The 16,498-nt window shown below is 33.6% G+C and overlaps 1 protein-coding gene across 3 annotated transcripts; it reads right to left on the bottom strand.

The window, feature by feature from the left end:
- Nucleotides 1–1,949: 1,949 nt before the first annotated feature.
- Nucleotides 1,950–15,274, bottom strand: LOC127722056 (macrophage-expressed gene 1 protein-like). 3 transcript variants are annotated; one of them, XM_052228902.1, is made up of 2 exons: nucleotides 15,109–15,274; nucleotides 1,950–4,787 (listed from the first exon to the last, which is right to left on the bottom strand). In XM_052228902.1, exon 2 carries the CDS (start codon nucleotides 4,760–4,762, stop codon nucleotides 2,645–2,647), a length of 2,118 nt encoding a protein of 705 aa, XP_052084862.1. In that variant the 5' UTR covers nucleotides 4,763–4,787; nucleotides 15,109–15,274; the 3' UTR covers nucleotides 1,950–2,644. The 3 variants fall into 3 exon arrangements, with proteins under 3 accessions (XP_052084862.1, XP_052084861.1, XP_052084863.1); XM_052228901.1 differs by lacking the exon at nucleotides 15,109–15,274 and adding an exon at nucleotides 13,501–13,600; XM_052228903.1 differs by lacking the exon at nucleotides 15,109–15,274 and adding an exon at nucleotides 7,890–7,991.
- Between the last annotated feature and the right edge of the window lie 1,224 nt (nucleotides 15,275–16,498).

The raw sequence follows: 16,498 nt of genomic DNA, 5'->3' as shown, positions 1-16,498 counted from the left end.
GCTTTTCTCACTTTCGCCGTACCGGCTCAAGCGAGAAAATCAATCTCGTTGAGATGACCAAAGATAATCTATAAATACAGTTATTATCACCAATTTTTTATCAAATGATAAATTTTAAAGATTTGACTTACTGTGTCTGACAGTTCAATTGACACACAACTACCAATCAAACATGACAAGCACTGAACTGTTGCTATGCTATCATGATATACAAGTCTAACTTTTATAGTTTTAATTACACTTGTAGTATCTAATAAATTACCTGTAACATATTATCTCAACCAATACTGGCATGTTTTATGTATGAATACAAACAAATAAGATATTGTAAAATGTCGCTTTGGAGATGTCTAAGTCAAAAAATGTGAACGTTACGAAAAAAATCAATTGATACCGCCCCCTTCACATTGGTTTAAGTAAGTGCAACACAAACCAACTTGTTTTTCTAACAAGGCAATTTTTTTTTACATACATATGTAATGATATTCATATGATGAAGACATAATCTTTCAATCAGTTTAATTTAAGTCTGGAGCTGGCATGTCAGTTAACTGCTAGTAGTCTGTTGTTATTTATGTAATATTGTCATTTTGTTTATTTTCTTTGGTTACATCTTCTGACATCATACTCGGACTTCTCTTGAACTGAATTTTAATGTGCGTATTGTTATGCGTTTACTTTTCTACATTGGCTAGAGGTATAGGGGGAGGGTTGAGATCTCATAAACATGTTTAACCCCGACGCATTTTTGCGCCTGTCCCAAGTCAGGAGCCTCTGGCCTTTGTTAGTCTTGTATTATTTTTAATTTTAGTTTCTTGTGTACAATTTGGAGTTTAGTATGGCGTTCATTATCACTGAACTAGTATATATATTTGTTTAGGGGCCAGCTGAAGGACGCCTCCGGGTGCGGGAATTTCTCGCTGCATTGAAGACCTGTTGGTGACCTTCTGCTGTTGTCTGTTCTATGGTCGGGTTGTTGTCTCTTTGACACATTCCCCATTTCCATTCTCAATTTTACATAAACAAATTTATGTAATTCTTCCTTTCACAAAGTATGTTTCCCCATAGTTTGTAGTATTTTGCCAGGACTCACTTTTTTCTTCGTTGGATAATTTTGCTATTCCTTGTCCGTATATAATCTTAAAACAAAATCATATATTTATTTTGAGATGTCATCTAAACAAAATCATATATTTATTTTGAGATGTCATCTAAACAAAATCATATATTTATTTTGAGATGTCATCTTATCTTATCAAACTATCTATCATTTTCATTTTTCTTTGAATTGAACAGGAAATAGAATGTACTAAATCGGACAACGTACTATAGGCAGCACACATATTAAAATGAATATATGCATTTTAAGTTCTTAAAAAGTTGTAAACAATGAATGTTGGCGCTTTCAAACATGTTTAACCCCGCCACATTCTGAATATGCCTATCTCAAGTCAGGAGCCTGTAATTCAGTGGTTGTCGTGTTTGTTGCTGTATATTATATTTGTATTTCGTTTATTGTTTTCTACATAAATCAGGCCGTTAGTTTTGTCGTTTGAATTGTTTTACATTTGTCATTGTAGGGCCTTTTATAGCTGACCGTGCGGTATGGGTTTTGCTTTCCTAATTGTTGAAGGTCGTACGGTTATCTATAGATGTTAACTTCTATGTTATTTAGTCTCTGTCGAGAGTTGTCTCATTGGCAATCATACCACATCTTCCTATATTTTTATTCATTAAAATCAGAGGGTTTAGCTAGCTATAAAACCAGGTTTAACCCACAATTTCCTTTGGGAAATGACTGTACCAAGTCAGGAATATTACAGTTTTGTTCACTAGTTCCGTTGGTTGACAATATTGGATTTTGTACAGATACAGATAGAGATGCAAGGGGTGTTATTTTTGGTATTGGGTAAATTTGTGACCCATATAATACATTTCAACATAAAATGTTGATTTTAAAATATTATATTTATATAGCTGTAAACATTCAGCAGAAAAACCTTCTGTGAAACGTAGTACTGAATATTTAAAGTATTGTATAAGAATAGAACAACATACGGTTATTAACAATAACGTATCCCCTACTTAAAAAAATATATATTAAAAATGTTTGCCATTACGATCTGTCCTAGGTGATTTAAATATTGCATAACTGGTTCAGAAATTACAGTTATATCATTTTTTATGTTTTCTATTTAGAGATGATGTAATAGAATAGACTTTAAAGGAAATATCTTAAAGATCATACTTGAAACTGTACATGTGTTATCAAGCTTGATGTAGTCTGTCTTTATGTCAAAAATAAACAAACAAATTACAAAAAAAAATATTAGATTTTGTCAGTTTGGATTGACGTCCTCTTTCCCATTTACTTTGGAGTTCGGTTTTTGTTATATTTTTTACACTATGCATGATTTTTTTTTCAAATTTATTTATAAAATATATACTCAAAACGTTAACAGATTGACAGTCAAAGAACACACGATAAAATATATACAAATTATATGATCTCAGAATTATGCATATGTGTAAAAAAAACCTGTCAGAGTTAAATGCATTGTATCTTCAGGGAAAATATTTTTTTTAAACAATTCACAAATCGCATTTGTCATGCAAAATTCAACAACTCAAGTAAAACGAAATGTTAATGGATAGATCTATATTCAGCTGTAACAGTTTGTTGACGATTTCGTCTTATGATGATGAAAACTCCTACGACCAAACATACTGCTGTTGTCAGACCGACTGATAATCCTGCAACAGCTCCTTTCGACATTCCTTCGTCCGCAGTATATTTAACGTGATTATTTTCAAATGTTTTCAGCAGAGAACGCATTTCTACGTGAGCAGATTGCAATGTTGTCCATTTGTTTTCTTCTGGTTCAGAAGTTTTGGTAGCAGGGTCGATCAGTTGCATCCAAGACTGTCCGTCATGTGATATGATATAATTTGCGGGAGTTTCAATGCTTTCTGCTGGAATCCCTGTAAAAGGAGGAAGTTGTACGCGAGGGAATTTTAACTCTGATAAAGCACCTGTTTGAGCACAATACATTATTTCGCAGTCGTTGTCAATGGTTGCTAAATGATTGCTGTATCCGTGGTGACAAGCTTTTAAAACCTGTTTAGCTGAAGCCATCGGATTACCGTTCGAGCAACTGTAAAATCCTCCGAAGGGAACGGCTGACTTCGACCCCAGTTCGTAATCATCGCTAACACAGACATGAATGTTAGCGGTAATCGTCAATGGTAAATAGTATTGCGGACACGATTGAGATTGTGTAACGAAATTGTTGGTTTTATCAGAGTACAGACCACCAAATAAGTATCCGCTATCCTGAGGAACCATTGCATTTTTAGGAGCCTGACACCAATAGCTGGTATATTTTGCTGTGCCGTGGTATGAATGATCATGGCAGCATGTGAAGAAAATCCAACAACTATGACATGAATGAGTGTGCTGAGATTTTGAGGTTTCGCTAGTGTGTAAAAGTGTTTGTTCGTATCCGCTTTGACAGCTGTAATCTTGTGTTTTGGGATTTTTTGTTCTTAGTTTTGCACAAAGGTCCTCGTTGTTTATAAGCTTGCCTTCAAACTTGCACGTTTGGAACACTCCCCCAAAACTTAAGTTTGTTAATGGGGCGTGACATGTACCGTCCTCAACATTGGCAATATAACTAAAGTTAGGTGCATCAATGTTTGTACATCCGGGATATGTGTTGTGCTTATAATACGTCATAATGGCAGTCCTAATACTTTGTGTTAGCTCTTGTACAAGACTTTCGGATAATTCAGGAAGTGCAGTTGTTGTTATGAAATGATCGAGTGGGAACCCATTTCTGTCTACAGGAACCAGATCGTTGTCAATTTCTGAGGCCCACTTTCCTAGCGTGAAGTTTTCAGGGTTGAGTGCTGGTCCTCCATATGTCCTGATGTCAGAATCCGTTAACTGTTTCATGTACTTTTCAATTTCAGTCTTAGTGATAGAAAATTTCTCTGAATTGTGAACGCTGATAAGGCTTAAAATAGAAACGCTAGCGGCTAATGATATTGTGAACTTATTCATTGTTTTGTCTTGTAATAATGAGGATTTAACCTGATCTACTTTGACAATAGATGCTCCAGCGTCTATAGAAGTGAGAACATGAGTTCCGAAATCTCGAACGAGTAGCTCGCTTTCGTAGCGTGCTGACGACTTCCGGTTGTGTTGTATGTGACTTGCTATTTTGAGCAAGCGGGAGCGAAACGACGGATCTAGTTGCGCATCGGGTAAAACCTTCGCCGTGTAACGCACATACCGTGCTTGGACTTTTGTTGTTAGCGATTTGTCCTCAATCTGGTGTGATTTAACATGTTCAAACTCAGACGAAAAACTGGCGGAAATCCCAATGCCTTTGAATGACGCAGATCCACCCGTATTAATAGAAAAAGACGTGTCAGTTTCATACTGCGACCAATGATCGTACATCTTCGAGAAAACATTCATCCGACTCGTTTTGATTGGTATTGTAACAACTCCATCTGGAATCAAATAACGTCGGTCCTCGGTTGTTTTGCATTTAGAGTAGTTGAAATTAACAACAACTCCTCTGTTTTCGTTGACGAGATTATCCCATCCTAGACCTGGTAGAACCTCAAATATATATTGTGGCTTTGTCTCGATATCACATGCTCTTGGATCTCCAATCGGGAAAGTTCTGTTACCATGTACATTGAATGTCAAGAATAACAAAATAAAAAGCTGCAGCAGACAAATGGTATCCATTGTTTGCCTTCCTCTTATTGAATGTCTGAAATGAATAAAATGGATATAGAATAGATCTGCGGTATGGGCTTTGTTAATTGTTACAGACCTTACGGTGACCTATTGTTGTTAATTTCTGTTTTATTTCTTTTTTTGTCTCTTTTGGAGAGTTGTCTCATTGGCAACCATACCAGTTTACCACATCTTCTTATTTTTATATTTGTAGACTTTCTTTAAAGTCAGATGTCCAACAGAAGATTGGTTTATAAATGAAACAGTACGTAAGACATAACTGTATGGACACAAAACCTCACAACACAAATTGCACAAAAAAGGCATATATTTATACATACATGTAGGGTTTTTAATGATTGACAATCGTTGTTTAATCTATGCGTCTGGTATATTTGGAAAAATACTAAAATCCAATACTGATGGTTTGAAACAATAAATGATTACAAGTACTTTTTTGCAGTGCAATTTTGTATAAATGTAGTTTGAGCAAGTTCGTGTTTAATGACATACGATTATGACGTTATTTTATGAAATACGTCCCGAGATGAAGACTCCGTCCATACCATGTGAAATATATTACGTCGCCTTTTATCAAGACGAATGTGAATAAGTTTTTGAAAGATGATATCGCTCAAAATGGGCAAATGGTTATGATTTAAAACGCATCGAGAAAATTTATTAAAAATATATTTCTTAACTCAGTAATATAACAGGAAAAACCTAATACGTATGAGGTACAACACATTATTTTCTTTGCAATAAAATCACAAGCAACCAAGCTTCAGTTTGCTTACCCATTAATCTCTAGTATTCTTTATATTTAAGCACCCCGTTATTATCTATTCTTCATTTTTTTTTTCATTTTCTCTGTTCTTTATTTTCGTTTTGCCGATTATTTTCTTTTCTGTAAACCCAACCAGACCCTCTTATTGAGTGTTTTGTAAATAACATTTAAAACACTTAACCTGAATAGCGTAATAAACTATCAGTCATAAATACTGTGTGATTTTTATTTATTGTACTTCGTATATATTACGCTATACATGTGCAAATATTACTTTTATACGTGTATAAAATAACACTGGGTATAGATCTACGTTTTTGTACGCACTATTAGCATGATGAAAAAATAGTCAAGGTCATTACTCATAAAAATAGTCAAGGTCATTATTCATAAAAGTAACGAGTTATTAGTACTGTTTTTATCATAAATGACTCCTTTTATTAACTAATAAAACGAAAAGGCATTCCATAAATTTGGACAAAACAATCACAATATTATTTTTCAATTTATCTTTCATTTGAATAATCAGATGAAGTAATACAACAATTTCGACCAGTCTGGTTACACAGGCAATTTTTGCTCACGTGAATTTCATATGAATCTCACGTGAAATTCACATGAAAAATTTCATTTGTAGTTCACCTCATATGGGCTTATACATGAAACTCACGTGAAGATTTTCACATGAATTTCACGTGAATTAAGATTCACATCAATATCACGTGACATTTTTTACGTCAATTTCACAAGAACTTTAAAAAAAAATGATATTTTTCATGATTTGAATTACATTTGAAAATTTGGATGTTATTTGAATAACCTTATTTTGAAAATTCACGTGAAATTCATGTGAAAAGATTTATGTGATTGACATGAGATTCATGTGATTTTCATGTGAGTTTCACGTATAAGCTCGTTTGAGGTGAATTTCACGTGAGATTCACATGAATATTAGATCACGTGAAATTCGTGTGAGTGAAATTTCCCTGTGTAGAGGGGCACAGGACATCAGCTCATTTTTTACACGTAACATGAAAGGATATTTGCGCTTTAATCTTTGACGGACCTGTATTAAATTGACAGGACATTTGCGTTTTTACCTTTAAAATCTTAATGAATTGTAATCATTACGCAACTTAAAATCAAAAGCCACAATGTCCATTTAAAAAAGCGCAAACGTCCTATAAAAATACGCAAACGTCCCGCGCCGGGTTATATATGATCGTTTTTTTGTCCATTGATAACCAGGGCAGCCTTGCGTCAATCTTAGTTTGGCGAAATTTGAACCTTATGAAATAGTTCTAAAATTCGAATATCAGGATTAAACTTAAAGAGATTGAACATAGGTTAGAGAATAGCCATTAGCAGTTGAAATTATAGGTGAGCGATTCAGTTTGTTAGGAGCCTCTAGTTGATTTTAAAATATGGACCACTGCTCGTTTGATAAATACAGGAATCCTAGCTTTATTTGTTCGCGTCAAATAAATATCCGAATTATAAATTGCAAAGAATTCCGCTCAAACCGGTGCCGTCTTAAACTTGCAGTGAGGTGATAGTTTTTGCTCCGTGTTGAAGGCCTTACTGTGACTTTGAGATGACGAACAGCAATAAAAGCGCTGTTCCTTTGCTTTGTGTTTGTTTTTTGCTGTGCAAGCACTGATTTTGTGTCATGGATGGATACCACATATTCTTTGTTGTTCTATACCTTCGAAAAATACGGATTACACAGATAATTACTGGTTTCAAGTTTAAGAAACCAGTTCTTACCACGTCTTGTAATTGCATGTGTGTGTGTATTTTTTAATTATAAAAATAAGAAGATGTGGTATGATTGACAATGAGACAACTCTCCATAACAGACCAACTGACACAGAAATTAACAACTATAGGTGACATATACATTGTATTCAAAGACATTTCTCTTCATATGTCTCCATCCATGACATACTTTGTTTCATTATTGTACTTTCTTTAATATAAATAAAAACGGGTTACCATGTTGAAATATTCATAATCTGTTTCAGCATTATCCATTTAAGTACATAAAATCTTTCAATCATTTGTTGATGACCGTATTATATCATTATGACTCAACAAATAGTTTATATTAAAATACATTCAAACGAATTGTTTCTCAATTGTTTTTTAAATGGACCATTATAACAATATCAGATTTCCTCCTAGTTTGTGTCAGTGTTGATCGAAGGGCAACGACTATTATATGATTTTAATGATGTTTATAAATAAATGCGGAAATATTTCAAAAATCAATAGATTGATATCGATGCTGTTTATTTAATGATAACTAAAAGTTACAATATGGTTGTTTCAGGTCTCGTGTCTACGTACCAAATGGGTTACATGCGGATTTGACCACTGTCCAAGATTATCAACTTTCGTAGGTCATGTGTGTACCGTTACTGTAGCTCTGGACATATATTCAGTGCACACCTGCAACTCGATGTTACACATAGTATAAGATACTTTTTGGAGATCACACTATATAAATGTAGTTTAATTTTGGACCCTTTTGGACCTCAATGTAAACCAATTTGAAAACGGTCCCAAATACAAAATATAAATACACAGTTGGATTCAGTATATCAAAGAACCCCAAGAATTAATTTTTGTTGAAATCAAACAAAGTTTAATTTTGGACCCTTTGGACCTCGATGTGGACCAATTTGATAACGGTGCCCAGAATAAAAAATCTAAATACATCTTTAGATTCAGCATATCAAAGAACCCCAAGAATTCAGTTTTTATTAAAATCAAACTTAGTCTAGTTTTGGACCATTTGAACCTTAATTTAAACCAATTTAAAAACGGGACCAAAATCAAAAATCTTAATACATGGTTAGATTCAGCATAATAAAAAACCGCAAGAATTCAAGACTTTGAATTAAAAACCATTGAAATTGGTCAAGAAATAAGCAATTCATACAAAGTATTAGAAATAAATTAAAACGGTTAGAGCCATAACCCTCAAAATCAATCCCAATCTTCTTTTTTTTTAGAATGGAACCTGGTGGTACAATTTAATAGAGATCCATAGACTTATACTCAAGTAATTGTCCTGAAACCAGAAAATCCTTGTTTTTGGCCCCTAATTCCTAAACGGTTTGGGCCCTGACACCAAAATCAATCCGAACTTTCTTTTGAGGTATGGAACCTTGTGGTACAATTTCATAAAGATCCTAAAACAAGGAAAATGCATGTTTTGGCCACTAATCCCTAAACAGTAGATTAACCCCCAAACTCAATCCCAACTTTCCTTTTGTGGTATGGAACCTTGTGGTTAAATTTCATAGAGAACCATATACGTATAATCAAGTTATTGTCTGGAAACCAAATGTCTTCGGACGACGACGACAACTACAAAACTACAAATACAAAAGACACAAAGTACAGACCTGAGATTAATCGAAGTTACTGAAAGCTAATTCATAGCCAATAACAAATAATAAATAAATTATAATGTATCTAAGACTATATACAATAATGAATATCAATCAGCACACATCCAACATCCAATTTAAACAATATCAAGAGATATAATTACAGCGTTAAATTGGTAACCTTTTAGAATAAGTTTATCTAAAGGATCAATAAGTTTACCCGGATCGTATCTAAATTTAAGGGCTCGATAAACAGCATCACCGTTTATTGTAATAAGTTTTCTACATTTACAGTCAAACTTCTAAAACAAATCTTTGTTTCTATGAAAGAATTTAGTATACCTAATCCTATGGCAAAAAAGATAAAAATAAGTAACTAAAATTTAAAAATCGAAAACTCATCGATATGTATACCGTCGGAAAATTATTCATAAATCAAGTTGAAATGTTCAAGTTGACTGTAAACTGGGGTAACACCATTTACTATTCAATAATTTGCCGATACATACAATTTTATTCTTCAAATATTGAGTAAGTTCAATAATCCGTTATTTGTGAAAAATAAAATAAAATAAAATAAAATGAAATAAAATAAATAATTTGTTTAGAATGCAATAGAAATAAGTTCTAACTTGAACATATAAAGACAAACTATAATCAGACAATCCTTGTATCTGATTCACAAATAGGGGTATATCATACATGCTTGGGTATCTTGATAATTTTGTTATTTGCAGAATTGGTTGTTTAAGGCAGGTAGATATGTATTGAATCTTTGAATTTTTTCACACTTGTTATATACACACGATTATTTATTGTATAGATTAACCTATGTACTTCATGTTAAAGACTGCATCTTCCCCTCTAGCTGTCTTTTAGTTACATGTACCGTTATGTTGCTGTCTCATCCACGTGTACCCACAATCTCCTTTTATTCTTACAATGGACGAATATTCATGAGGGTCTGGATGGATGATATACAGAGTAGAGATAATCGGCCAAAATTCCAATAAGACAAAAAAAAATAGACATATTACTATTATCGCTTGCGTCGACATGTGTGTCCATACGTATGCTACACATGTTCAACTCATCTGTATTTTGCAAAATAAATCAGATCTCTGTCTGTCCGGATTTGAAAGCAGACAGACATCGTATTATATATAGTTACTAAACCCCTAACAGGAGGGATTGTGCCTGATATTCATATAATGAAGACATAATCTTTCAATCAGTTTAATTGAGGTCTGGAGCTGGCATGTCAGTAACTGCTAGTGGTCTGTTGTTATTTATGTATTATTGTCATTTTGTTTATTTTCTTTTGTTTCCTATTCTGACATCGGACTCGGGCTTCTCTTAAACTGAGTTTTACTGTGCGTACTGTTGTACGTTTGTTTTTCTACATTGGCTAGAGGTATGGGGGAAGGGTTGAGATCTCAAAAAACATGTTTAAACCCGCCGCATTTTTGCGCCTGTCCCAAGTCAGGAGCCTCTGGCCTTTGTTAGTCTTGTATCATTTTTAATTTTAGTTTCTTGTGTATAATATGGAGTTTAGTATGACGTCCATTATCACTGAACTAGTATACATATTTGTTTAGGGGCCAGCTGAAGGACGCCTCCGGCTGCGGGAGTTTCTCGCTGCATTGAAGGCCCATTGGTGCCTTTCGGCTATTGTCTGCTCTATGGTCGGGTTGTTGTCTCTTTGACACATTCCCCATTTCCATTCTCAATTTTATTAGATTTTTAGAACCAAATGACTCATATTATAGTTAGATCTTTAGAACTAAGTGGCTAATATTATAGCTAGATAAATGAGATGTGGGCTATTACACAGCAACACAAACAGTAAAAAAAATGAAATTATTATGTTAAGGTAAATAAAATGCTCCGCAGGGCGCAGCTTGATACGACCGCAGAGGTCGAACCCTGAACAGTTGGGGGAAGTATGGACACAACATTCAAGCTTGATACAGCTTTGGATTTGGATTGTGATTAAATATTTGACACAGCATAGGTTTCTAACACAGATTGAATGTGGTCTAAGAACTTAAAAATTTTAAATTGGACATTCACCTATTATGGTCCAATATCCAAAATCTAAATACATGGTTAGATTCAGCATATCAAAGAACCCCAAGAATTCAATTTTTGATGAAATCAAACAAAGTTTAATTTTGGACCCTTTTGACCTCAATGTGGACAAAGTTGATAACGGGGCCCAAAAATCAAAAATCTAAATACATGGTTATATTCAGCATATCAAAGAACCCCATATATTCATTTTTTGTTGAAATCAAACAAAGTTTAATTTTGGACCCCGATTTGGACCAACTTGAAAACTGGGCCCATAATCAAAAATCTAAATACATGTTTAGATTCAGCATATCAAAGAACCCTAAGAATTCAATTTTTGTTAAAATCAAACTAAGTTTAATTTTGGACCCTTTGGACCTTAATGTAGACCAATTTGAAAACGGAACCAAAAATTAAGAATCTAAATACACGGTTAAATTCGGCATATCAAAGAACCCCAATAATTCAATTTTTGATGAAATCAAACAAAGTTTAATTTTGGACCCTTTTGACCTCAATGTGGACAAAGTTGATAACGGGGCCCAAAAATCAAAAATCTAAATACATGGTTAGATTCAGCATATCAAAGAACCCCATATATTCAATTTTTGTTGAAATCAAACAAAGTTTAATTTTGGACCCCGATTTGGACCAACTTGAAAACTGGGCCCATAATCAAAAATCTAAATACATGTTTAGATTCAGCATATCAAAGAACCCTAAGAATTCAATTTTTGTTAAAATCAAACTAAGTTTAATTTTGGACCCTTTGGACCTTAATGTAGACCAATTTGAAAACGGAACCAAAATTTAAGAATCTAAATACACAGTTAGATTCGGCATATCAAAGAACCCCAATAATTCAATTTTTGATGAAATCAAACAAAGTTTAATTTTGGACCCTTTGGACCTCAATGTGGACCAATTTAAAAACGGGGCCCAAAATCCAAAAACTAAATACACGGTTAGATTCAGCATATTAAAGAACCCCATGAAATCAAGAATAAAACCCCATTGAAATTGGTCAAGAAATAAGCAATTTATAGGAAGTATCTTCTTTTGCACAATCCTGTGCTATTAAATATTTCTTGCTATTGCGCAATACTGTACAATTGACAATTTCTTGCTATTGCGCAATATTGTGCTATTGGATATTTCTTGCTATTGCGCGATACTGTGCAATTGAAGATTTCTTGCTATTGCGCAATACTGTGCAATTGAAGATTTCTTGCTATTGTGCAATACTGTGCAATTGAAAATTTCTTGCTATTGCACAATACTTATTATATAATAATTTACACATCCTGTTTGGTGTGTATCTCCTACCATATCATTATTATTTGATTTTAAATATAAATCAGAAATAACCAACTTAAAATGGAAAATTTTAAAAGAAACAAAAAAGGAAAAAAAGAAAAAAAGGAAAAAAAAAATAAATCCCCCCCCAAAATTTTTTGAACCCCCATTATGATTCATCACCCCCAAACTCAATCCCAGCCTTCCCTTTGTGGTATGGTACCTTGCAGTACAATTTCAGAGAGATCCATACACTTGAACACAAGTTATTGTCTGGAAACTAGAAAAAAATGTGTTTTTTGGCCCCTTTTTGGCCCCAAATTCCTAAACGTTTAGGGCAATTACCCCCAAACTCAAACCCAGCTTTCCCTTTGTGATATGGAACCTTGTAGTACAATTTCAGAGAGATCCATACACTTACACACAAGTTATTGTCATGAAACTAGAAAAATGCTTGTTTTTTGCCCCTTTTTTGGCCCCTAATTCCTAAAATTTGGAGGCAATTACCCCCAGAATCAATCCCAGCATTCCTTTAGTGATATGGAACCTTGTGGTACAATGTCAGAGAGATCCATACACTAACACACAAGTTATGTCTGGAAGTTACAAAAATGCTTATTTTTGGCCCCTAATTCCTTTACTGTTATTACCATAACCCCCAAAATCAATCCCAACCTTCCTTTTGTGGTATTGAACCTTGTGGTAAAATTTCATAAAGATCCATTCACTTAAACTAAAGTTAGAGTGCGAAAACCAAGTGTCTTCGGACGACGCCGGACGACGACGGACGACGACGACGACGACGACGACGACGACGACGCCGGACGACGACGACGACGACGCCAACGTCATACCAATATACGACCACAAAAATTTGTTTGCGGTCGTATAAAAATCTAAACGATTATGCAATTCATTTTTAGAATCGAAATCCTATATGAGAAAATTATAACCCGCGCATTAATAGATTTTAAACTTGGAATGAAAATCAATTTAATGTGTCTGTGTATTATGTATACCATTACATATTTTCTCTATTTCCACCCACACATACACTCGTATCAAGTTCTAATTTTACTGCTAATTTCTTTTTTTCATTTTGTATAAAATATATCTACTAATTTTGGTAGTAAATTTACAAAGCATTTAAATTAAATATACAAAATACATATTAAAATAAAAGAGCAACTTACCGTGCACAATTGAGGTACTGAGGAACAGTTAAAAAATGATCATGTGACACAAAAGATAAGAGATTACGAAACCGAAACAAAAAACAGGAAGTTGAATATGTACAAAATGAACTCGAGACGTTTTCGAAAAATTGAAAGATATTTATAACCTCAATGGTCCTTAAGATTATATATGTGTCTCACTAAATGATTAACGATTCACACTTATGATACGACTGTTGTCATAGAAAGATAAAGTAATTGGTTATGTCTTTTTCCTTCTTTGGTTTATATAACTTTATGGTTCTGATAACGAGTTATGTAATCGGATTGTTAGGTTTTTTTACTTCTTTGGTTTTAACTTCACGTTTCTGATAACAAGTTATGTAATCAGATTAAGCTTTATTTGATCTATTCATGCTTATTGTACTTAATGTTTGTAAATTTAGTTACACAAATGCTACAAAGTGCGTTGGTGAAATATAGATTCCACCACTGCAACAAGTGTGTTACGATATTTCTCCACTCGAGACAGTTAGATTTTAATATTTAAAGCGCGAGGCTTCCCGAGCTTTTTAAATAATTAAAATTTAACTGTTAAGAGTGGAGAAATATTGTTGAATACACGTAAGAAAACTGAGAATCGAAACAGACGTCATCTACAGTTTGACTTCTATTTAAAACTTTCAGCGTGTTTCATACTGAAAATACTTTCAGGTTTTATACATCATTTATTTATTTATTTACTTTCCAGACAATACATAACAAGGGCCTAGTCTATCTTCAATGGACAAGCAGTGATTACGATCATACGTGATCTGTTATGAGGGTTGCATGTGGTTTATAGAATAGAGAATCGTGAACCAATTCTACAAAAAAGGGTACATTATTGAAAAGAGAAAATTAGGTAAAAAAAGGTATAGAATAGAGAATAATGGGGTGATAAAATATAAAGAATAGATAAAAACATGAATAATTGGCATAAATATAAAGAATAGAGAAAAATGACTTAAAAAGTTAAAGAATACAGAATTCAATGGTGTTTGCTGTTTTTTCTGCTAAGCACGATTTATTTAAGAGAACGAGCAAAGATTGGATGGCCCGGAGTCATAACAATTTATCAGAATAGGGTTACATGTGTTCCTGTGGATGTTACATGCACCTTGTGAACTAGCACGTTAAAAACCCGGCTCAGCATGGATGACTATAGTATAAACCAAGGTTCATATTCATTTTCATGTCACTTTCACAAAGTCTCGATCTAAATATGCATGTAATACTTGCCACTGGGCATTAAATAGCTATCTTTTCATCAATCATACTCTTTGATATAATATTATCAGATCGTGTAAGGGGGTGACAATTTGATTTTTGGAGGAGGGGCGGGGTAGCAGGAGGATTTTCAAATAAATGTACTTGTCTGGTAAAAGCTGAAAATAAATAACTTTGCATAAGACAGGATGAAAATGAATATTCTGCAACAAAAATGCAGGCAACTAAAGCGAAAATAAAAAAAAATGAGCATGCGTAACAACAGTTGAAATGAGTTGTCAATCGGCAAAAAAAAATCCCGCTTCCCCAGAATGTCAACTGGTCGTCCCCTAAATACTAATAAACAACAATACATACAGTTTAAACCGTTCTGTATAACAGATCTGTTCATTCAACTGATAGAATAGGTTAAATCACAGTTTACTTCCGCATCCAGTCAACAGTTCACAAAAATAATTTTCCTAATGTGTCATGGCCATTTAATAACAAAAGGTGTTGTCGAAACGAATAACGTGTATTGACATGATTACGTCAAGTGTCTATTTTTACATATTTTGGGTTTTCATGTGTTATATGTATATATATATTTATGGGTTTTTCATAACGATTCGACGCCCTTGTAAAATTGATTGTTGACTATTATCCAGACGTTCTCTCTAAAATTAGCTAATGTGATTAAGTTATAGATATTTCATATTTTTAGATAGTTTTTCTGTGTTTCGTAAATTGTACCAGTTTTAGTTAAAACCCGCGGCCATAACCTCACAAGATGAAGTGTTTGGAAAGGTTAAACTTGTATATTTTTTGTTATCGATCGAGATATAAAGCCAGCCACATATATCAGTGTTGATTCCATGCAAGGAACCTAGCCAGTGGTTGTGTTTTGTTATATTGTTCACTTCCTTTATATAGATAATTTATAATTATGTTTGTGAAGAAGATCTACGATAGTCTGTTTCAATGTATTCTGAACTTTTCTAGCCCGTGCTAATAAAGAACTACATACTTTGTACAGACGACTAAATATTGCAGACCCTGTGTTAACTTTTAGATGTCCTTGGATTTTTGTCTTTGGGTTGCTGTCTTGTTTACGTTTACTCCACTATTTTATTGATAAAAGAAGTGACAAACAAGTTATAGTTGTTGACCCCTTTTTTAAACTACAATGTATAATATATGTTGAATTTCAGAAATGACTGGCATGATGTGAATAATTAAGAAAAAGTGAAAACGTGTTTAACGACAATCGTCTACTAGAATGTTTACACTGTGCTCAGAAGACAGAATACTAACAGTTAATCTACAGTAATCCCTTGCCTGTCAACTTAGTAAAAAAGCTAGTGGCAAAAAAATACCTCCCCTGCAAACACTGAGATATTGAGCTCTTCAATGTTTTGCACGTTCTCTGCGCGAACGCTTCTGATTATAAGTTCACAAGACAACGTTCTGGTAAATAGTAATAATGAAAAAAGTTAAATATTGAAACAATATCACAATATGATGTTATCAATTTACTCTTAAGGTAGCTTCTGAACTGATTTTCGGTTTATTTTCTTCACTTCTATGAATTCTTTATTATTACATCTATATAAATGTAAGTATTAATTCCATGCCAGGAACCTTATCAGTTGTGATCGGCGGAGGAGGCATTAAGTGTTACCCTTGTCCGTCCGTACGTTCCAAAATGAGTTTCCGTTCTCTTACTTTTATAAATTAGTTTGCCTCAACCAAATGTTGTGAAACTTAT

This window comes from Mytilus californianus, unplaced genomic scaffold (assembly GCF_021869535.1).
Source record: "Mytilus californianus isolate M0D057914Y unplaced genomic scaffold, xbMytCali1.0.p SCAF_12, whole genome shotgun sequence".
Taxonomy (NCBI): domain Eukaryota; kingdom Metazoa; phylum Mollusca; class Bivalvia; order Mytilida; family Mytilidae; genus Mytilus; species Mytilus californianus.
Note: the sequence above shows the minus strand (reverse complement) of the source record. Positions and strands in the feature narration are given on the sequence as shown.